Source organism: Lissotriton vulgaris, chromosome 3_1, assembly GCF_964263255.1.
Source record: "Lissotriton vulgaris chromosome 3_1, aLisVul1.2, whole genome shotgun sequence".
NCBI classification, from domain to species: domain Eukaryota; kingdom Metazoa; phylum Chordata; class Amphibia; order Caudata; family Salamandridae; genus Lissotriton; species Lissotriton vulgaris.
Genome location: NC_141689.1, coordinates 2,104,500,820 through 2,104,524,896, shown reverse-complemented (window position 1 = coordinate 2,104,524,896; position 24,077 = coordinate 2,104,500,820). Strand labels below are relative to the sequence as shown.

At 45.5% G+C, this 24,077-nt stretch overlaps 1 protein-coding gene across 11 annotated transcripts in view; it reads right to left on the bottom strand.

The window, feature by feature from the left end:
* Nucleotides 1-24,077, bottom strand: part of FRYL (FRY like transcription coactivator) — a 2,483,143-nt gene that overhangs the window by 2,103,474 nt on the left and 355,592 nt on the right. For all 11 annotated transcript variants that reach the window (XM_086962669.1, XM_086962670.1, XM_086962671.1 and 8 more), the window contains one exon: nt 8,120-8,259. In XM_086962669.1, the coding sequence (XP_086818795.1) occupies nt 8,120-8,259 (140 nt within the window). The remainder of the gene's footprint in view (nt 1-8,119; nt 8,260-24,077) is intronic.

Here is a 24,077-nt window from a genome sequence, read left to right as displayed (position 1 = left end):
ATTGAAAATGTGAATTGTCCTACTTTCAAGTGAAATGAAGGCAGGTATATACAGAGAACTGTTTTGAAACTTGTTTCTGGAGCAGAGGCAGAATTGGCAAGTAGCACTCATTGAGCAATGTGCCAGATTTGGCACACCCTGCCAGCACTAGGATAATGCCATGGGAGATGCTACAAGAGGTAAAATGTTGAATATATGTGGGTTGGGGACAGTATGAGTAAGTGGGTATACGTAAATATGGTATTTTTAGATGAGCAAGAAACAAGTCTGCTTTGGAAAAATAATGGGCCATTGTGGGGCTGTGCTACCACATTCGCATCATGGCACATTCAGGGGGCACTCGCTTGGAGGAAGATGAACCATAGCGTTTACCCTCTCCATGCTCTTCTAGGATTTCTGAAACGCTAGACTTGAATCGTACAAACACTGACCATGTTGGGTGTGGGCAAGGGGACCAGTATCCTCTGTGCAAGGGAAAATCTATGACTCATACTTACGGTTACAGATAAATTAAATTGTGATGGTCTAGTAGTCATATGATTATAATACCTTCCTTGGAATCATTCCAATTATTCAGGGAGACAAATGGAAGTACTCCTGAGGCCGGGCTCCTGAGTACCCCACCCTAAAGAAAAAGTGTAACATAGTGAGGAGCCGTGGTCGACGGCTAATAGGTCATGGGAGCCGTGGGTTGAAAAAGTTTGAGAACTACTGGTCTAAGTTCATCAATCTCAAGACAGAGACAGTTGTACAATGTCTAGGAGGTCTACGCCACCTGATATGCATGTGTGAACTTGGTTGGTGGGCTCTTTAGAGAGTCCAGCTCTGCGTCAGGAATTCAGTACAAAAAGATTTAAGGCCTTGTCAGTATAACGAAGGAGGAGAAAGTCATCCCATTCACTAAACATGATTATTTACATCCTGGGGTGCACCCTGCTCCTGCACAAGATCACTATCAGAATCAAAAAAAAATCATGAAGCCTTCATTGATAGTTGCGACATTATAGAGGCATAGGGTTAGAGTCGTGCTGCATGACAACCAGTTGAGCTTTGTAATTTTACAGCACAACAATGGCTCATGTCAGTTCAGGGACCAGCATGGATGTCAGTACCATATCATCCTCCAGCATTGGCTTGTCAGAAAATGGCACGTATGAATTGGCCTGATTGTAAGTCTCTATCAGAGTAGGTACAGGCCCTGTAACTATTGGGAACTGGAAAAAGACATGCCAGTCATAAATCAAATGGATGCCTCCGACGTTCCATGGGAGCTGAAGGCAATCCACAGGGAGCCGGAAATGCTCTGAAAATGTGCAGTATGGCCTCTTTTAAGACCTCAATTTGCTGCGGGGTCTAGGACGGCCCATGAAATTCTAGGCATGTTGAGACCCAACTCAAAGGAGTGAGACTTCAATTGTGATAACCTAGCACATCCTCTTTGGAGTTAGTGTGGGATTTTGGGGTGGAGCCCTGCTTCACTTTATGCTTGAGTTCGGTTTGGGCTCACCGTAGACTTCGAGCAAAACGTTGAATGATCACAGGAGCAACCACTGGGACAGAGAGTGAGTCCAGGACTGCAACCTGGAGCAGGATCCATGACTTCTTGTGTCCATAAACCTACAACTTTGCCTCCTAGTCTCAGATTGTTTTAGGGTGCATCAAGGCACACCATCAGGCAACTTAGGAGTCATGTCACAAGCCCAGACTCCAAAGACGCTTCTCATGCGGGTCTGCGATCATCAGGTTCCTGCAATCACAGCTGCAACATTGTCAAAAATTGTCATTTTGGGTAGGGCCATCATCCCTTAGCACACTTTGAACTATTATGGAAGTTAGCAGAAAACTGACAAATTCAGGAGCAGAGCTCCAGATGTGCTATAAGAAAGGGAAAGACGTCAGCATGAAGAAGGAATGACACTTATGTCACTTTCAGGGCTGTGAGGAGGCAACCGACCCTCACCACTTAGCAGTGCACAAGAGCACTGCTATGAATGAATCTCTAGGTCTACTCCTGCCTGGAGAATTTTTTTAGGTGAGGAATCTGCAGTTAAAAGTCACAGAACAGGCGATTCCTGTTTTCAGAATTTTCAATTCAAATGTGTAATTATGTTAAACTCAAACTTCGCACAAATGCTGTGAGCTCATGGGACCTGAAGCACAACACTAAGCTAATAGTAAGTTAGGTCTCAAAACATAGGCACAGGCCAACAGACTTTCATTTCCAGGTTCGCAAGCTGTAAATTGCTTTAAAAAGGAGATTGCATTGGAAATCATTCCACTATTCCCCCACTTACTAAAGAAAAAGGTTTGGTCTGGAAGCATTATCACTGCTTTCTAGAGGAAATTGTGCATAGTCTGTTCTACCACCATAGCATCTAATGCAGGGAAAAGGGAAGTAGTGCCACAGCAGGAAACATCTCCAGAGGGTGCCATGTTACAGTACTTGACCTTCAACATCTCCTGCTGACATTTCTGTCAAAGTGTCAGAGGACGAGTAGAAGCAAATAAAGGAATCCAAGGTGCAGAATTACTTTTCACATTAACTAAATGAGAAGAAAGTTATTGACCAGAAAGTGGCATGCAAAACTTGCAGCCAGATTCTCCTGAGGAGAACTGGAAAGCTTTAATTTGAGACAATTTTATTCTGTTATTTATGAACTACATATACCAGTGGTTGTTAACCTGTGGTCCAGGAACCCCTGGAGCAGACAACTGTTTTACAAACTAAATAATAAAATCAATAAAGTTTACAAATAAAGAAGCAAATTTGAAAATGAAGACGTTTTCCTATATTTGAATGTGAATTAAACAAAATATTTAAAATGTTTGCGCATTTGTTTGGTGTATACTTGTTTAAAAGATTTTGTGCATCGTTTCAAGGTTCAAATCATAGAAATTACTTAAGTTGGGGTTCCTCAGCTTCCAATACCAACTAAGTAGGGGGTCGCCATTTTACAGTAATGATTCATTAGGGGTCCACAGAAGTCAAAAGGTTAGGAGCGACTGGCATATATCGTCATCCACAATGGAAGAGAAGGCCAGAAGGCTGAAGTAAAACAAAAACCAGCATTAAAAATGCAATAGGTCTCGCCTTTTATTAAGTTAAAGCCATTTGCTTTGCTATACAATACCATTAGCAATGCAAATGGCTTTAACTTAACCAAAGGCGAGACCTGTTGCATTTTCTTTGGTTATCCTTTTATTTTCCTTTTTTCTCACTCCTCCTTTCTCTCTTCCCTGTATCACTGTATCTTCCTCCTCTCAGTCTACCAGTTTCTGCTTCTTCTTTTCCACTACCTCCTCTTCCCACATATGAAGTACTTCCATTATTTCAGATGTTATAAGGGCCTTTTGAAACTCAAGCACAACTTTCAACAGTGCTTTCGTTTTGCAGGCTGACTTGACCTTTGTTTAAAAACCGGGACATGGATTGAACATTTTAAAAAGCTTCGGGCACCTGGAGAGTCCACTGAAAACCGGGACGTCTGTCGCCCTACCCCTTACCCCCTAGTCTATCGTAGCCCTACCGCCATACTATGGCCTCTTCAATTTGTCGCCCTGTTACGGTCGGAGCTATGAACATGCAGCAGGTGCAGTGACACCGCGGCCCAGGGAGTTTGAAGGCCCAATTTGCCCCATTATTGTATTATCTTACTATCAAACCATGGGATTGGTGGGCAGAGCTTCCTCGCTTGCAGGGGTCCAGGTGCGAGGGCTTGCCTTTCTTAACCTCAAGTCTAGGTTCTGAAATACATCCATGGCTGGGGTGCAGAGGGCCCTCAGACCCTCTGGCCCTGGTGGGCAGAAACCTGGAGCAGAGGAGAGATGTGTGTGCAGGGGTGCGTAGGAGAAACTGCGTGCTTTAAATCTGCACCTGAGAAAATACGTGCGTGGGGGTAGAAGAACAATCGTGTCCCTAATACACATTTATTTTGCACATGTATGGATGTTAGAAGTAGATACAACAAGGGCTGTTTGGTGTTCTTGTTGCATTTTTTGGGGGTTGGTCTAACATGATATCCCCCGTAGATTCAGCTTTTTTATATTTTCCCCAAAAAAATTCGAAAAATGTCCAGCACATGTTCCCGTGCTGGTCTGCATGTTTGGACTACCCCGAGGACACATTCATTTTTTTGTTTTTAGACACACGTAGATTGTCTGATTTGCCCCAAATCACAGGATGTTTGGCCGTTGCCGAGACATGAATGTGGTTCTGCAGTCAGCAGCTCTGGTCGTTCCGCAACATCCTCGTTCGATTCAGGTTCGGGAGGGACGATGGGTTATGTGGGTCCCGGCAAAGTCGGATCTCACAGAGACCGAGATAGTCACCTGCCGAAACATCTTCCAGTTAGCAACAGAGAGGCCTCGGGAGCGAATGGGTTCCCAGCAACTGACCAGATTAAGACGGAGGCTTCCTCACACGAGGAGTACATTGAGGGCACAAGCTGAATGGGAGGCAGGTTTGTGGGCATGACAGCAAACAAACCCCTTTTTCATTACAGAGGAAGAGGGTTGTTTATTTGCCCCAAACAGCATCTCGGCGTAAAACAAAGAATTGGACATACACCCCTCCCACGTCGAATTAAGTGGTAAGGTGTGTTTACGGTCACTGCAGATGTTCACGGCACAGCTGCCTGTGGGAATAAACACTTGACACTTTCCCTCGTTTAATTTTCATAAGAAACTGCCCACTTTAGGAACACACATGGGCAGACGCATTTATCGAATGTTAAACTTGTATGCAACCCATGATGCAATTAAAAAAACGTAAGATATCCGCTGGTCAGTCGGAGCGGGGTGTCGGGCGGTAGCCCCTCTCGTAAAATTCAAATGTAGGTATTCGACTGAAACTTGAAGGGGGGTGAGTGGGGGCTCTATCCTTGCCTTTCCTTATCCTTTTATTTTGCTTTCTTCTCACTCCTCCTTTCTCTCTTCTCTGTATCACCGTATCTTCCTCCTCTCAGTCTACCGGTTTCTGCTTCTTTTCCACTACCTCTCCTCCTCCCACAGATAAAGTACTTCCATTATTTCAGATGTTAGATGGGCCTTTTAAAACAAGAGCACAACTTTCAACAGTGCTTTCATTTTGCAGGCTGACTTAACCTTTGTTTAAAAACCGGGGCATGCATTGAACATTTTAAAAAGCTTCGGGCACCTGAAGAGTCCTCTGAAAACCGGGACGCCTGTCACCCTACCCCATATCCCCTAGTCTATTGTTGCCCTACCGCCATACTATGGCCTCTTCAGTTTGTCGCCCTGTTACGGTCGGATCTATAAACATGCAGCAGGTGCAGTCACACCGTGGCTCAGGGAGTTCAAGGGCCCAATTTGCCCCATTATTGTATTATCTTACTATCAAACCATGGGATTGGTGGGCGGGGTTTCCTCGCTTGCAGGGGTCCAGGTGCGAGCGCTTGCCTTTCTTAACCTCAAGTCTAGGTTCTGAAATACATCCATGGCTGGGGTGCAGAGGGCACTCAGACCCTCTGGCCCAGTGCCACTGCACTTGCTGCAGGACGGATTGCTGCCCCACCCTTCACTCTGTTTCTCAGCGATTCGCTTCCCCCTCTGTGCAACTTCCTCCCACTGTCTGGCCCATTTACCTGTCGTTTTTGGGTTCTTTTTAACTCACTAACCCTCCCCCCCGCCTCTCTCTTTCACACTCTCACTTTTCTCCAGCTAGCATCTTGCTCTTGGACGTCTCTCCACTCTCCGCCTCATTTTCCATTCCCCCGCTCACATCTCACCCTGTCCCCTATCCCCTACTCTATCCTTTACTCCCTCTCCCAGCCCCCCTTCTTCTGGCTACCCCACTCGTGTAAAGGGCCAGGTGGCAAGAGTGGCTGAGGTAAAGGAGTGCTGAATTGAGGGGCCCGACAGTCACATCCCCCAAGTGAGGGAGGCCGAGGCCGCGTGACAGTGTCCAAAAGTACACAAAGAACAGCAGAGGCGTGGTCTGAGCCCACAGCCTGACGGAAAAGTACATATGCTGAAGGGCACGGGCGTCACTACCATGCCGCCGGCCTCCCTTACTCTGGGCGTCTCTCTCTCACACTGGGTCGGTCTGTCTCTTTCGTGGGATGGAACAGATCTCCGCCCGGCTAAGAGTGCTGCGGGGGTGTCAGTTTGTATGTACAGACTCTGCCCTAGTGAGTAGGAGTGTGTCCACTGACTGTCTCTGCCGGCGTCTTTGTTTCGCGACGAGTTAATGTGGCTCTCTCAAGACAGTCGTGAGTGTCTCTCAGGAATGAGGAGCACAACGCAGAGTTTCTTGATTTCTGCAGTCCCACTTTGACTGACTTGGCCTGACTTCCTGCTGGCGTAAAAGGTTTATTATTTTCTTTATGGGGCCATCTGTTTGGACCTATAAAGAAGATAACAAATCTTTTACTACGCCAGCAGGAAGTCAGGGCAGTCAGTCCAAGTGGGACGGCAGAAAGAGAGAAAACTGTACGTCACCACAAACTCTTTCCCAATGGCCAGCCACCATTTAGCATGAACGGTGACGCCGGCCAATGGGAAAGAGGGGCAGGGCTTAAAGCCCACTAGTGAATCTCATTAGATCTCGCCAGAGAGACTGCGCATGCGCAGCCATCAAAGCTGAAACCTAAAAAAAGGGATACACGTAGCCAAGACCCTACCACCATTCTAGCATACCAAGATGGTAGAAAGGTCTACATTTGTTACAGAGATGCACAGAACACACATTTGGTGAAGAAAGATGAACACTGATTTAGTGAAAGCTGCTGAAAGATATCAACAGTGGGTAGTCTTTCCTGCTACAGACTTACATCAATTTTTTTTTTAAAGTTAAAGTGGTCATTTTGCAGGTTTGATTCCTCTAAAAAAAAAAATCAATTTTAAATTGTGAAAAAACATTTGTATAACTATGTCAGCATTCATTGGCAGCAACACCATTGTTTTTAACACTGGAATATAAATAAATCAGTGTGCAACAGGCGAAGAATAACGGAATATTGGTGTATACCACATGCTGGAGCCCAGATCCCGAGGCCAACTGACACTAAACACAGCAGAAGGCTGTAGGCAGCAGTGGTTGACTATCGACTAGGTGGGGTTCAGGGCCTGCCTGTTGCCTTGTGGTGAGGCTTACCACCATATTTTAGTTTTGCCAGCATTGAGCGGCCAAAGCACCAGGCCTGGTGACCACCTCAACCACATTTGGGCAAAGTTTGTGAGCAAAAGGTTTGCAGTCCACAAATGCTTGGCAGCAGGTTGCTTAAGGCTAGGCGGAGTAAGGCTTGGTTACCTGCAGACAACGGACCTCAAGGCCTGAGCAAAGGAGACCCTTCATAGGTGCAAAGGAGTTATTTTCATTATTTTTTTAACACTTTATTATTGACTGCAATGTTGACATGGTTAATCACAGGGTCATGAAACATTACAGTCCTTTTCAGTTATATCCCTCCCTAATCTGTAGAACAAATAAAAACATCATTGTTTCATGTGCAATACAGTGTATCTTGTCAGAAGCTAATCATTACTTCATGGACATGACCCAGCTTATCATTTGAGGAGTGTCTTTGGTACAATTCAAATATCAGTGCAGTAACGTGCATGGTTTACAATTAAACAGGAACTCTTACAAACCTAACCAAGCAGACCCTAACCCGTAGGAGAGTTGTTTCCATAAATACTTTGTTAAATGGTAGATAAGAGTTTGCTCTGCTCATAACATCTTATGTTTAGAGATCTTTAAATTCCATTTTAAAAAGCACAGATAAAGTTCAATTATGGTAACGATGCAAGTCAAAAAAGGTCTAAAAAAGACTAGTTATTGTTCATTAAAAAAATAACTTGTGCACCTGCTAAGAGAACCAAAATTCACAACTAAAACACAAGTAGACCGTTTTTCAAAATAATACAGTCCTTACTGGGACTACAAAATATTTCATACTTGAAACAATACGTCCTTTCCATCGAACACAAATGTAGTCTGCAGTCTAAATAGCTACACTAATCCTATTTTTATAGGCCAAATTAAACAAACCACCATAATTATTTAAACAGTTGCAATGTCTCAATTGTCATGACATTCTTATCAACGATGGTTAGTAGCTATTAAAAAAATATTTCAAAAGGTAAATATGTTTCTTACCCTTTCGATTTTGTGCTAGATCGGGGTCTGTATTCATAGGATTCATCTTCAGTTCCATTTTGTCGCTTGTACCAATCAAATAAGGTGCGTAATAAGGAAGGCAGACAGTGCTCGGCTACTGAGCTCATAGAGCTTATCAACTGAGTGAAAAGAATTAACAGATACTCAAACTTATTGAACAAACATTTTATCAAGAGAAAACGTTTGACTAATACCAAAGACACTAATACGATCTGCAAACTCAGAAAGGCTAATTGGCCATTCCACGCTAGGAATAATGAACTGTAACCACAAATAAAATGACTTAACTGTGTCTACCATCCTGTATTTGGGAAATAAAATCAAAAGGGAAGTAAAACTAATGATATACACCTCATGAGTCAATGTACAGAATAAGGTGGTTTTGAACACATACATAAACACTTCTAACTTTATTTCTAACATTTCCATCCAATTATAGAAAAGACTAAATACATGAGCTTCTAAAACAGTTAACTCGTTCAGCTAGGTTTCTAAAGTGTTTTTTTGCAAAAACAATCTATAGACTATTTCGGGCAGTCAGTTCCTCATAAATTTGGTGGACTAAAAGCAGGAATGATTAAACAGTTCATTGCTGCCCCTCATTTGCTACACGAGGGAAGCTGCACCGCTGGGTAGCGGGCAGTCGCTTTGGGCCATTTCGTTGTCTGGGCAGGGGGTGACGGGAGGCCAAGTGAGATCTTCCCGCCCTCTGGGGCATTGTGGGGATTACCCCGACCCTGGACATGAGACCAGGAGAGGACTCCAACGTATTCTGCACCAGCTGTGCCTTGGAGAGTCGCGGCAGCTGCCAGTTTAGTGCCCTGTAAGGGGCTTCCTATTTTTCCTGTAGGCATCGTGGGATGAGTCATAAACAGGCCCCTGCCTCAGTTACCATGGCAGCTCCACCACGATTGGTGGGCAGCTGCCTCTTACTAGTGGGGGCAATTTGGTGCAAAGTAATGTACGAATGTGCACTCTGCTGAGTATTCACTTTGGTGCACTGCTGATTATGTCCAGTGATTGTGTTTAGGCACCCAGCCTCTCTGCTAGTTTGGTAATGTGTGCACTCTAAGTGGATACTTCAATGCACTGCTGATTTTGGTTATGTCTAGTATTTTCATGCTACAAATAACCCTAAGATGATATGTTATGACAGTGGCCCGATTGGCCTAATGATTTATGTAATACCTGTAAAGTCATGGCAAGTGACTGTAGGCACAGTGTACATATGTGATGGTGTTCTAATGTGTTTTTATGGATAATACAAAGGCTATTTTTATATAACAGTGTTTGGAGTTTCTTTTGTAGTGTGCCTAGTGTGTCGTTGAAATGTGAGTGTTGTGCAAGCGCTTTACACATTGCCTCTGGGATAAGCCTGACTGCTTTGCCAAGCTACCAAGGGGGTGAGAGCAGGGGTTATTTTCAGCGTATAACTCCCTTGCCCTGACTAGAGTGGCGGTTTCTGCCTGGCTTAGGCGCATGCCCTAGCCAACCAGAAATTCCATTTCTAACAAGAAGGATTACAATTTATAAATCACAAGTAACATAGGGATCACAGTGTTAAAAGGAGAAAGCCACTTACATATCTATATAAAATAAAAATCGGCATTCTGCATGTTACACGATGTGCTTTACATTAATCCTCTAGGCTACTTTGATTCAAAACTATGACTAGACAAAACAGATCTCTCTAGAAAATGTATTACCCTCCAGAGTTATCTTACCGTTATTATTCTCTGAGATATACTGGGCACAAAGTAGAAGTGGGCGAACCCACAAATTAACAGTGCGAGACAAGCCAGAGCCGAGCCACAGGTCTGGCTCGACTCATACACCCTGTGCATGAGCCGATCCCAGAAAATGTGTATTTGGTAAATCACACAACAATCATCACTTAAAATATGATAACGCCTCTTCAAAATGTTTTAAAAAGTTCATTTCTGTTGCATATGGTAGCTTGAACATTAAAGTGGCACATTATGGCACTGCATTCAAAGCACTTACTACAAGTTAATGTAAACCCTGTCTGTGGCCCTGATTATTAGAGACAAACATTGTAGTCTAGCAAATCAAACCCAATCAGTTTTTGTATAACTGGTAATCCGAAGTCGCATATTTGAAACTTTCATAACCAATAATGAAGAAAAGGGAGTTTCAGTGAAATAAAACAATTGCCTACGGTCACACAATTTAATTGGGGAAGCTGTGATTTGGCGAGGTTTCTGGTTTGGCTTTGTACAAATCAGACAGTAGATGAGATTGAGCAGCTACAGAAATGTTTGCATATTTATAGATCTCCTGCATTTGCCATATAATTCATCATCTGCTGCATACTCATAGTTAATAAAAAAAATCTAAGTGTTTCTAGCTCTAACGGTTTAAAAGTTACTAAAAACACAGCGACACGTGTTGCCACGCAGCGGAAGGCCCTTTGTAAAGGTTGACTGGTCACCTTTCTGTCGCTAATGCTTTGAGTGTTAAACCAGTGCTAATGAGGTGCAACATGTGGCCAGACAGTGTTAACAAGTGTAACAAGCATTTGCAATGCAACCCGTCTAGCCTTTGGGACCTTATATGTATTTAGCTATGAAGCACTTTAGCCTGGGTGCTGAAACATTAACTGTTTAACATGGAGGATAAATAAGCACCAAACTGCAGAACACGCCAGGTATGGGAACACATGGAGAGAAATACCGCCTATCAGAGGAAATTGTATTGTCCAAAGTTCTGTTTTAATATGAAATCAGCCCCTTCGGTGGTCATATCATTGAAAATAAAAAATGTGAAAAAAATATTGTCTACGGGTGCTCGTTGAATACAAATTTCAATGGACTTTGGCCGGGAATGGAAGGAGTGAGATAGGGCGGTAGTTTTTGAGTTCGGTGGGGTCAGCTGTGGGTTTCTTCAGGAGGGCGCTGAGTTCGGCATGTTTCCAGCTTTCCGGGAAGGTTGCAGAGTTGAGGGAGCAGTTGATGACGTCTCGGAGGTGCGGTGCTATAATGGAGTCTGCTTTGTTAAAGATGTGGTGAGGGCATGGGTCTGTGGGGGATCCTGAGTGGATGGAGTTCATCAGACGGATGGTGTCCTCAGTGGAGATTGGCTTCCAGTCATTGAGGATGTTCAGGGGGGGGTGGGGGTCCTGCAGGGGGTTGGTCTTCGGGTCGGTTGTCGAAGCTGTTGTGGATGTCAGCAATTTTGTTGTGGAAGAATGAGGCTAGGGAGTCGCAGAGGGCTTGAGAGGGGGTGATGTCGGAGTTGGCTGAGGGGTTGGTGAATTCCTTGACGATGTTGAATAATTCCTTGCTGTTGTGGGCGTTGTTATCTAGTCGGTCCTTGAAGGCGGCTTTCTTGGCATTCCGGATCAGTCGGTGGTGTATGCGGGTGGCGTTTTTGAAGGCGTCCTTGGTGCTGGTGGTTGGGTCTTTTTTCCAGGCCTTCTCAAGGGAGCGACAGAGTTTCTTGGATTTCTTAAGATCATCGTTGAACCAGGAGGCCTTCTTGCTGCCTATTTTGATTTGTCGTTTTTTCAGTGGTGCTAGGATGTCGGCGCTGTTGGATAACCATTGGGTGAGGTTGGTGGCTGCTTGGTCGGGGTTTGAAGAGTGGGCTGGGGGGTTTAGAAGAAGCGATGAGGAGATCTGGTCGATGGTGATTTTGTTCCAGTTTCTTTGCAGAGTGGGTTGGGGGTGGTTGTTGGATGTGGGCTTGTTGTAGGTAAAGTGAACGCAGCTGTGGTCAGTCCAAAGGAGAGCTGTGGAGTGGCTGAAGGAGACATGTTTGCTGGAGGTGAAGATAGGGTCGAGTGTGTGACCTGCGATGTGGGTGGGGGTAGTGACAAGTTGTTTAAGTCCGAGGTTGGCGAGGTTGTCCAAAAGGGTGGTGGTGTTGCGGTCGTTGTTCTTTTCAAGGTGAAAGTTGCGGTCTCCCAGAAGGATGTAATCCTCGGAGGGGAGCGCGTGTGGAGTGATGAAGTCCGTGATGATTTCACTAAATTGTGCGCGGGGTCCTGGTGGCCTGTAAAGGAGGGTGCCTCCGAGTGTGGTCTTGGGGTCGATGTGGATCTGGAAGTGAAGGTGTTCAGTGTTGGCGAGATTGATGTCTGAGCTGGTTGAGATGCGGATGGATTTCTTATGGACGATAGCGATGCCTCCTCCTGTGTGGCCGGTACGGTCCTTGCGGATGATCTTATAGCCTTCCGGGATGGTAATGGTGATGTCTGGGGCTGATGTGGCGTTCATCCATGTTTCTGTTAGGAAGGCGACGTCCGGAGAGATGGTGTCTAGTAGATTCCAGAGGTCAATGGCGTGCCTGTGGACCGAGCGGGTGTTGATCAGGATGCATTGTAGGTGGTTGGGGTCGGATATCTGTTGTGTGTTCGTAGATGAGGAGTTGTTCTTGGTGCCGTCGAACTTGCAGGAGTAGCAGGAGAAGGGTCCATGGGTGTGTCCAGAAGCGGCTTGGACGCAGTTGGGGGAACGGTCGGGGTTAAGGGCTAGGAGGGTGGTGGCATTGTAAGTAATGCGGGAGGGGTGGACATTACGGGGACCAGGGGCTCTGGCGCTGGGCGCGGTCCAGGCGCGGACGGGCGTAGACGGGCTTACCTTTGGCGCACCTTCGGCGCGGCCGTAGCGCGTGGACGCTGCTCGTGGGGGCATTGGCCATAAATGGAGAGTGGAGGGGGCGGAGCGTGGGAGGTGCAGCTGGGAGGCGGGATCTGGGAGGAGCCACGGGCTGCCGAGGGGTAAACAAAGCTACAATGGAGCCCGGACCCTGAATCGAAACTGGGTCGGAGCCGGAGTGGGCAACACGTTTGTAAAGCACTTTAAAATGCACTCCACGCAAACGTCTCTATCCTGACTAGTTATCGCTAGTGCGCAGCAGGAGAACAATGTAATTGAATGCACGTTGAAATGCCGGCGCAGAGTGAGAAGACGGCACGGCAGCTGGCACACAAGGTGCGGTCTGAACAGGGTGGCAGAGGAGGCAATATAAACAGGGTATGGGTTAGCGGGGACAGCGGACAGGTCCCCAGGTATGGCCTGAATACTATAGCAGAGAGCAGCCAGCATACCTGTAATACATAGAAGGGGGGATTGAACCAGGTATAGATGGAAACGGAGGGTGGAGGGCCGCAGGGCCAGGACGTGTTTTTCACACCAGACAAGTATGTTTTCAAATGGTAGAGAAATGCCCCAGGTACGTTTTACAAAGTAGCCACAGGGCACCTCACGTTTCGAATTGGTGGGGCAGACCAACAGGCGTGGACGGAATTGTAGGAAAGGTGACAGGGCACGTGTACGCTTTAAAAGGACAGTAAGAAGACCTGGGCACCATGTGTAATATGAAATGGAGGGGCGGGAAACGGAACATGTAATGAACCGGAGGAGGCGCAACAGCATTCATGTTTACACTCAGGGGGCATGGCCAACAAGACACCAAGCATGTCCGGAATTAAAACAAGCACCTACGGGCACACGGACAGCGGGAGGGGGGGGGGCAGGAACGGAGAGCGGGACATCGCGCAACCCACCCCTGCAAACAAGACGTTAAAAATGGCCAACACAAACATTTAAAAAAAAAAAAAAAAACATCCGCCCACCGCCGCATGACGTGCTAAAAGGGGCAGGATGAGAAAAACATCGCCGGAACGCCCAAGAATCGCCTCGGACCATGACAGACAGATCTCACTTCCAATGGCTAGCCTCCATTTATGGAGCTAGCCAATGGAAGTGAGAGGCATGACAAAGGCACCATACTCTACTCAAAAGTTTTCGCCTGCGCAGCGGACGCCAGGCGAAACCCAAAAACACTCTTGCAGGAAATGGACTACCACTTAGTCTTGTAGGAAAAGCCAGGTCTTCAAAGACTTTCTGAAGATAAGTAAAGAGGGGGCAGTTTTTAGTGTTGGTTGTAAACTGTTCCAGAGCCCCTCAGTAGCCCTAAAAATGCTCTTTCCACTCCATGTAGTCTTCCTATAACGGGAGACAATCCATGTGGGCTTGTCCGTGAAGCAATCCGGTTCTGAACCATTCAATGATTTGTAGACCAAACAAACAGAGGGCTTTGAACTTGCACCGTTTTCTGACTGGAAAGCAATGAAGTTTCCTGATGGCTTCTTTAGCCAATTCATATTTTGGTATTTTGAAAAGAAAGCGTGCAGCTGCATTCTGCAGAGTCTGAACCCTCTTCATGGGACCTACTGCAAGATTAAGTAGTCAAACCTCGAGAGTACCAGAGTGATGATCACAGTTTGAGAAGCTCCAGAGGTAGACATTTTTCGATCATTCTCACAGAGCATAATGAAGCAGAAGTAATTCTGTTAATCCTGCTCTTTGAGCTTCATTTCATTATTGAAGAGGAAGCAGAGATTCTTCACTGTATTAGTGGGTTCAGGAAGAGGGCCTAACTCGGGTGGCCACCAATCTGGTGTCCAAAATGAGGGGTTATAGCCAAAGATAATGACTTCAGTTTTTGTGGCATTCAATTTCAGACAGTTTTTGTCCATCGAGTTGCTAACATTGCTCATGCACATCCTTAAGGCAGAGCTTGTCTTCTCTTCGAAATTTGTTAGTGATACCGCGATTTGGGTATCGTCGGCGTATTACGCCAGGGAGAAGCAAGAATTTTTTTAACTAGAGTCGCTAACGGTGTAACAATAATATTGAATAGTGTTTGGCTGCAGAACTCAGCAGGGTAAGGAAAACTGTCTTGATGTAAAATTGCCCAGTGACACATTCTGTCTAGTTGCCAAAAATTATTGGAGAAGCTCTAATGCCATAGCATTTATCCCATATCTCTGCATATGGCCAATCAAGATCTCATGGTTGACCGTATCAAATGCTGCAGAGCGATTCAACAGGATCAGGGCTGCTGTTCCTCCATTATCCAGCTCTTCTCCGATATCTTCCATAGCAACTATCAGAGCAGATTCTGTACTCCGATATGGACTAAACCCATGCGGTGTATCATCCTCAATATATTCTGAGAGTTGTTCATTTATCACTTATCACTTTCTCTGCCAGTTTGACAGCAAAGGGGAGTCTAGCTCTAGGGCGATCATTATTTGGATCCAGTACATTCAAATCATCCTTCTTTAGCAACGGCAAAACAGAGGCAACTTTCCATTTTGCAGGAAAAATACCCATGCTGAACATTTTAGTAAGAATTTGTCCCAAGGTTTGCGCCACGTGTGCAGAGATCCAGAGCCTTACCTTGAGCAGGCAAGGATCTTGTAGGGAACCAGATTTGATTGAAGGGATTAGGTGTACAAGTTGCTCTTCTGATGTGGCCCTAAAGTAGGAGAAATTGGCATGCACAGATGTGGGAGTGGAGGGCTGACCATCCAATTGGATGGTGGTCTTGCCTGAATTGAAATCATTGAAGTAGTTAGTAACCTATTTTGGGAAAATAAAATTGCCCAAATGGTACAACTATTTGGATTGTTTACTGCAGTGTCCGTGCTCACTCTAATACATTTTGTATGTTCTGCTAATTTATTCGTTGGATGATTTTCTCCTACTCCTATTTTTTTCTCCATTTCAGGTCCTGCCTATGGCAGTATTGCCTCGAATTCCTGAGGGTTTCATTATACCAGGGCTGAGAAACGTTCCTTTTAGTTCTGGTTCTTTGTTTAACCAGGACTATAATGTCTAGCGCAGAGTTTAGCCATAGCGAGAGGTTTTCAACACTGCTCCAAGTTATCGGCTGGTTGCCAGGGGAGCACGCTAAGGAAAGATTTCAGTTCAGCCATCTGTATCTTGTGCCAGATTCTACTAGGGGTTTGCTGGACTATATCTCTGTGCCTGGACAACTTCTCCATCTTGACCTGCCAGTTAACTGCCCAATGATCTGTTAAGGTAAGAGGTGGAGATAGAATTAGATTAATGTTTAGGTGGCTTGAAAAAATCCCATCAAGCATAAGCCTTAGGTGTTGGGCCTTTAGAGATTAGAGATAGCCCTAATGCATTCATTGGATCAATTAGTTTAGGAGTCAGCATTAGTTTCATTTTCCAAATAGAAATTAAAATCAACTATCACAGAGAAGTTAGCATTAAGAATATGTGATTCAAGAGTCCCATTTAGTTCACGAGCAAAGCGGTTTCTTGGTCTCGGAGGACAGTAAGGAAAATGCTACTTACCCAGTATGCCTCTGTTCTTTGCATGTACAGCTGTAGAGTTACATGCTGTGCATAGCTCGCCATCAGGTGTTGGGTCCGGATGTTTGCACTTTGTTTTTCTTCTTAGAAGTCTTTACAGTAAAAAGGAAAGTGACTGTTCCTTTCATTGAGTGCGCATGGACATCGAATTGCTTGCCGCAGAGGGTGCTAATGGAGTTAGTAAAAGTAGTAAGAGATGTCCACGCATATATGTTTCTAAGTAAGATACAACTGCAACAGGTATAGGTACCCGGGGAGGCGTGTGGGCGCATGTGACTCCAGCTCTACATTCCAAGAACTGATGCATACTGGGCAAGTAATATTTTCAATTTGAGGCATGCGAGCTGTAGATCACACGCTGTGCATAGCCTAAAAACTAGTTCTCTTCCAAAACGGTGGCTAACCTATAGCTGTTGCAGTGGTTTGAAATAGTGTAGATAAAACGGCTTGGCCCACACTAGCTTGCTGTTTTGCTAACACATCAACACAATAGTGTTTTGTGAATGTGTGAGATGTAGACCAAGTTGCAGCTTTGCAGATATCGGATGGGTATGTTTCCTAAAAATGCCATAGAAACCCCTAGTTTGCGTGTGGAGTGCGCTCTAGGGGGTATTGTTAGTTATTTTTGCTCTTGCATAGCATATTTGAATGCACTTGACTATCCACCTTGCAAAATGCCCGATTTTGATATTGGATTGCCTTTATGTGGTGGAGCAAAAGCGGCTAATAGCTGTTTTGTTTTCCGGAAAGGTTTTGTCCTTTCTATATAGTAAAGAACTGCTCTTTTCACATTTAAAGTGTGTAAAGTACATTCTGCCACAGAATCTGGTGGAGGAAAGAACACAGGCAACTCAAAAGATTGGTTGATATGAAAAGAAAGTAGAAATTACCTTAGAGACCGAGGAGCCACAGCACATATACGTTTTCTAGCCCTGCTGAAAGTTATGAGAAATAATAAAATGCACACCTTCAGGGATCCCAGCGATGTGAAAACCTTTATAGATCCGATCAAGGTACAGTCAACATAAAAAATAAATAACCAGTCATACCACCAGGTGACACGAGAGCTCACAGGAGGTGTCAATATACCTCGTGTTAGCAGGGAGGGTTCCGCGGGGGGAGGGGGCACCAGTAAGACTTCATAGTTTAGAGAACCACATAAGGCACAATCGGTGGGGGAGCAAGCGGGAGAAACTAAAAATAAAAATTCCTACTATGTCTGGTCCAGTTGTTCATGGTTTCTTTTTACTTTTGTTTTGCATTCAAGCCAATTCAAGGCATAGTAATTTTTTTCTTTTCCTTTATATACAGTTCATGGCAGGTCTAGACAATACTACATATTTAAACGTCTTATGGAATGGTAATTGCTTGAGAGTGATCCCAAGGAGAAAGAAGATACTAGAATACTTAAAGATAAAGGAGGCAGACGTGATCTTTATTCAAGAGTCCCATTTGCTACAAGAAGAATGGCTGGAAATTGCAAAATCGCAAATGTGGATAGACAACGGCATATGTACAATGCAGGCAGTTAAGGGAGTGGCTATATTATTTTTAAAAATCAGCCCAATGTGTTGCTAAAAACAAAGGTTGACCCCCTAGGTAGATGGGCGATTAAGAAGGCAAGGTTTCAGGGTACATGGCTAGTTTTTGTATCATACTACGGCCCTAATCTGGACAACCCCTCATCTTTACGTACTTTACTGTTACACTTACTTGATTTTAATGACCCAGTTATTATAGGGGGTGACTTCAATGTAACACTAGACCCAGTCTGTGATACCACTTCTAAAAAGGCCGCTGCCGCTACTTTAAAAATGAGAACTACCCTGAAATCCATAATCCAGGATTTCGGTCTAGCTGACATTTGGAAACTTAAAGGCTCAAGAAAGGGAGGAGAATCGGGGAGATTTACATTTCATAATAAAAAAACACTGACACCGATCGAGGATTGATTATTTTCTGATAACTCGCTCCATTAACGATCTTGTGAAGTCAGTTTCTCACATTCCGCAGCATTTATCAGACCACTCTGCTGTATTTTTGCAGCTTTAGTTTCGAGGCAAGTCTTTAGAGCGACGTTGGACACTAAATCGTTCCCTTCTTGAAACCTCGATAATAGATCATTTGAAAAAACTAACGAAATATATATTTTTTCTTTAACCTTGATACAGCCCCCTAAACAAAGTGTGGGATACGTATAAAGCATATCTTAGAGTTATCCTAATCAGTCAAAACGCTATGCAAAATATGAGAGCAAAGAAGGAATTTATCTCCTTAGAAGAAAACATTAAAACAATTCAAGTTAATTTAGGGAAAGCTCCAGAATTTAACATCAAACCTGCACTAGAAGCGGATCTGGCTAAGGCAAAGATTAATTTAGCAGACTACCTGGATTCCAAAGTAAAGGGCAGTGGCAAGCTTTTGGCTTGGAAGGCCAAGGCCTACCGGATCAGAAATAACATCAAGGACCCTTAAAATCAATCTACGGGGGATATCTCGGAGGATGAGGGAATCGAAAAGGAATTTGTTCTTTTTTTCAAAATCTATATACTGAAGATACAGACCTAAATAAAGACCAGATAACGGCTTTATTTCAGGATATAGATCTCCCGCTACGAAGCGATGAAAAGATGAATCGGCCCCTTTCACAACAGGAGAAGTTTATAGCACAATTAACTTGAAAAAGGCAAAGCCGCAGGACCAGATACTATCCCAAACGTACTATACGCCCTGCTGAGGGAAGAACTAGCCCCGATTTTACTCAAGCTTTTTAATTCAGCCTATATTTTAAAGCAGGAGCTCCCCTCGTCTTAGGATCTAGCCACAATAATTATCCTCCTTAAACCCAACAAGAACCCCAGAGCATGTGAATCATTTAGGCTGATTTCATTGCTTAACAGTGATTAGAAAATATATACAGATTAGGACTAAAAGGCTGGAAAGGATGGTGGGTACTAATTCATAACAATCAGAAGGGTTTCATGAATGGGAAGCACTTACAGGATCTGACCCATGAGCTAATAGGTACAATAGATCTAGCCAAAGAATATGATAAACCCTTGAATGTGATAACCTGCGATGCAGCGAAAGCCTTCGACAGGGTCAGCTGGTCTTTTCTCTATGAAGTGCTCCAACGTTTTAAAATGGGGGAAGTTTTCAGCAATCAAGGCCCTGTATAAAAACCCTACAGCCCGGATTTTACTAAATGGGACGCTATATGAGCAAGCTAAAATTAGAAGGGGCTCCAGGCAGGGGTGTCCACTCTCCCCCGCTCTTATTCAACCTATATATATTGAGCCACTGGCCATCAAGGTAAGAGCATGTAAAACTATTACCCCATTTTCCTGCAATGAATGGGAAGCGAAAATCGGACTATATGCAGACAATCTAATGATATTTACAGGTCATTTACAGCCAGTAAACTCAGCCATTTGGGAAATCTAGAGCGCTTTGGCCAAATATCAGGCTATGCTGTTAATCCATCTAAAACCGAGATCATGCAATGGAACACAAATTTCCAGAGTGACCTTATCAAAAAGAGTATTAGATACTTGGGGATTGAAGTAGTCCAAAATTCGGATTTACTAGCGAAAGTGAATTTTGATCCGGTCACTTCAAAAATTAAGAAGCAACTACAGCAGTGGGACACCTTGCCTTTAGCTTTCCTAGACAAATCAAACCTGCTAAAAATGTCTATTTTACCCAAATACACTTATTTTTAACTCAATCCCAGGTTTTATATAGCGCTGACTAGACCCAGAGGTATCAGAGCGCTTTACATAGGTATCAGACAATAAATTGCAGGTTACAGCTTTGCAAAGGTTACACAGTTATTAGAGCATGGAAATTTCAGTTACAAGTAAGTTTGAGACAAACAACAAGCATTTACAATGCAACGGTCTCGCCTTCGGAAAAGTTAGAGCTATTGGCATTGGCCACATACACACACAAAGCCACACACACACACACAAAGCCACACACACACACACAGTCACACACACAGTCACACACACACACAAAGTCACACACACACACAAAGTCACACACACACACACAAAGTCACACACACACACACAAAGTCACACACACACACACAAAGTCACACACACACACACAAAGTCAGCCACACACACACACAGCCACACACACACACAGCCACACACACACACAGCCACACACACACACAGCCACACACACACACAGCCACACACACACACAGCCACACACACACAGAGCCAAGACACTAAGTTGAATCAATCTGTGCTTGGCCCATGCTCCACAGAAAGAAATGAATACGCTGGCCAATTTAATACAGCCTATTGGTCACCAAACTCTTGGTCCAACACTTAATTGAATGCCCATTGGTTATCAAACTTTTTATCCAGAAATTAAATGCATCCAATGGTCATCCAAATCTTTGTTTAACCGTCAAATGAAGCCTATTGGTCACCAGTCCCTTCGTCCAAAAGTTGAATGAACCCATTGGTCACGGAGATCTTGGTCCAAACGCTAAATGAGGCCCCCTCTGAACTCTGCTTCAAGAAGTTGCTAAAGACATGGCTCTTTACTCAACCCTGCTAAACTCCCTCACTTCTTACCTCAAGGTCTACTGTGTTCGTCTAGCGCCGGGACACCTCCTCGTGAGGTAGCTGTTCGCGCTTTACAAAATTCTGTATTATTATTATTAGTGACCCAATTTTTGGTCAGGTATTGTCTGCATATGGAGCGACTGGGAGGGTTCCGATTAGTGCAGCGCCGCATTACAGCCAGCTCATCTTTAATGTCACTCATCGTGCCTGAAAGTCCCGATAACTTGTAATCATTGGATGTGGGGTGGGTGGGGGTGGAGAGACAGTTATTGGACCCTGCAGTACAGCAAACAATGCCATGAATGGTTGCCTCTGTAATCCGAACCACGGGACTCGCAGGACTAGCATGGACAATCCCCGCAGTGAGGGACTCGTTGAGTGACAGCCAAACAGGGCGAACCACAACATCCGATCGCACAGCACTGACTCCCATTTGGGACAATAACACATTGATGTATACAATCAAATGTACTTCTAAACCTTCAAGAACAGCCTTCCCCGTTCCCTGCTTTTAAAGTAAATTAACAAACATTTAAACGTAAAGCCGGAGCTTTGTAATTAGCAATATATTATTGAAAACATTTTTTTTTAAATCATCACTGAAAAGCAGTTGGGGTGAGGGGACATATTTATTTTGTCAAAAGTATGTTTGTTGAAAGTTCAAATGCAAGCAGAGTACCAGACAGCATAATACCAATACATAACACCAATACATAGCCATAGCAGAAAATCCCACTTCAAACATAATACAGGCAGGATGATGCAGTGGCAGGCCACATAAGACACAGAGAGGAAAAGACAAGCAAAACCACAGGTAGCAATAGTGCAGGTCGTCCCCCCGTAGAACCAACAGCCCGGGTAAGGGCCAAGTGTTGTAAGCAGCCGAGAAGACTGCCCCCATTAGCTCAGTCATATGTCAGCCAAACCACATCCTGAGGCGTGTGGAGGGGAAAGAACCCCGGTGATCTGCTGTAGGTGAACACTATGAACTGGACACAGCTCATTGGCCTCAACGAAGGCATGCCAAGAATTAAACTAGAACAAAACAGCCCCCCCCCGACCCCTTGCCACCCGCCCAACCCCTTCCACCCCTCCCTGCCCATTCCCTCCCTCCCAACCCCACCCTACCCCCAAGCCTCCCCCCCCCCAAACCCCCTCTACCACCCCCCTCCCCTCCCCCCCCCCCCCCTGGTGGTGCAAAGCAACTAGGAAAAATGAGGGGAACATAAAGCCCAATATAGAGGAACGTTTCAGAAGGGATGGAATGCTCACATTTGGAAGAGGTGGAGAGCCCCAAGCGTGGGGGGAAAGACTGCTGAAGGGAGGCCCCGTGAGAGAAAGGAGACTAGAGGCCCCCATTTAAATATAAAGTTCTTAAATCCCTCTCTAAAAATGTCCCCCATGCGCTCCAAGCTCAGGAGGCGCCAAAGGCGGGCGTGCCATAAGGACACAGCAGGGGCCTCTCTCTTCTTCCAAGTCACCGCTAAGGTTATCTTGGCAGCCCCAATGCATAGCCACATAATGGCCTTGTCCGCCCGCGTTTGATATGTCAGGAAAGGATCACGGAGCCCCAAAAGAACCCCAGCCATGTCTGTATTAATGGGATAGCCCAGAATCTTTTATGTGCGCCAAAATTTCTTCCCAGTAGGGCCTGATGGAGGGGCAGTCCCACCAGATGTGACGGAAATACCCCAACTGACCACACCCCCTCCAACATCTGTCCGAGGCAGTGGGGAATATCCGCCGAAGCTTGGAAGGGTGAAGGTACCAGCCCATCATCGTTTTGAGGTGGGCCTCTCCGAGCGATAGATTGATTAAAACGGTGGGTATCAGCCCACAGATGGGTCCAGTCCTCATCGGTGATGGGGCGCTGCAACAGGTCCTCCCACACAGTCATGTATCTGGGGCGCGGCGAGATGCAGGTTTTAAGCAAGAAAGAATAGATAAAGGATATCACTCCCTTCATCGAAAAAGACTTAGCGAGGAAGGTCTCAAATTTGCTCAAGGGGCGCCTGGCAGCGTCTCTAATGGGTGGGTGAAGAGCCCAGTGCATTAGCTGTGTGTAGTGATAGGATTCAGTGGCCGGCAAGTGGAATTCATCCAGACATTCCTGGAAGGTGAGGGCCCCCCCCCCGAAATAAATGTATCAAGGCGAGGCAACCGCCCTCCTCCTTCCATGCATCAAAAGGGCCCTCTTGGAGGGCCAGGGGAAAAAGGGAGGTGTGGTGTATCGGAGTGTATGGGGACGGGAAGGTGGTCCATCGCTCGTCAGCTGTTAGGGTGTCCCAGACTTTCAGTGTAGTGCCCGTGGGCGTACTTAAGTAGGCATTCAAGGGTCTATCTCTGCATGGGCGCCAAGCTAAATCCCATATGGTCCGGCCCGTCACGCCCCTATCCAAATGGAGCCAATGTTTCTCAGATTCTTTCTGAGGCCACTCGACGAGCACCCGCAGCTGGGCCGCCTTGAGGTACATCTGCAAGCCAGGTAGACCCACTCCTCCCTCAGAACGAGGCCGACGTAACCGAGAGAAAGAAAAGCGTGCTCTTCCCCCCTGCCAAATGAAGCGGAGTAACGCGGACTTGAGTTTCTGGAAGTAGTCGGGTTCGGGGCTGATGGGGAGTGCCTGAAAGAGGAAGAGCAGCTTAGGTAGGAGGGACATTTTAATAGCGTGAATGCGGCCCAACCACGAGGGGAAGAGCGGCTTCCATTTTGCCAATTTGGTTTGAATTTGCGTGAGGAGGGGTGGAAAATTAGCCTGAAAGAGGCCCCGAATCGAAGGGGTCAAGGACACCCCCAGGTATTGTAGGGACTTAGTGGCCGAGGCGAGCGAAGTGGCGTAGCGCAGCTGATCCGCCCTACCCAGAGGCAGGGAGAGGTTGAGGATAAAGGATTTGCTAGTATTGACCTTGAAGCCTGAGAGGGATTCGAAGCGAGCGAGCTCTTCGTGGAGGCTCGGGAGTGAGCTCTCAGGTTCCATGAGGGACAGCAGGATGTCGTCTGCAAAGAGGGAAATCTTGTGGACATCACCTGCAAACTGGATCACCTGAATAGACGCGTTTTGTCGCACCGCCATCGCTAGGGGCTCAATGCTAAGAGCAAAAAGCAGGGGTGAAAGGGGACAACCCTGCCATGTCCCTCTAGAGTGCCTGAACGCACCAGAACTCGTGCCATTGACCAACACCCTGAAGGCG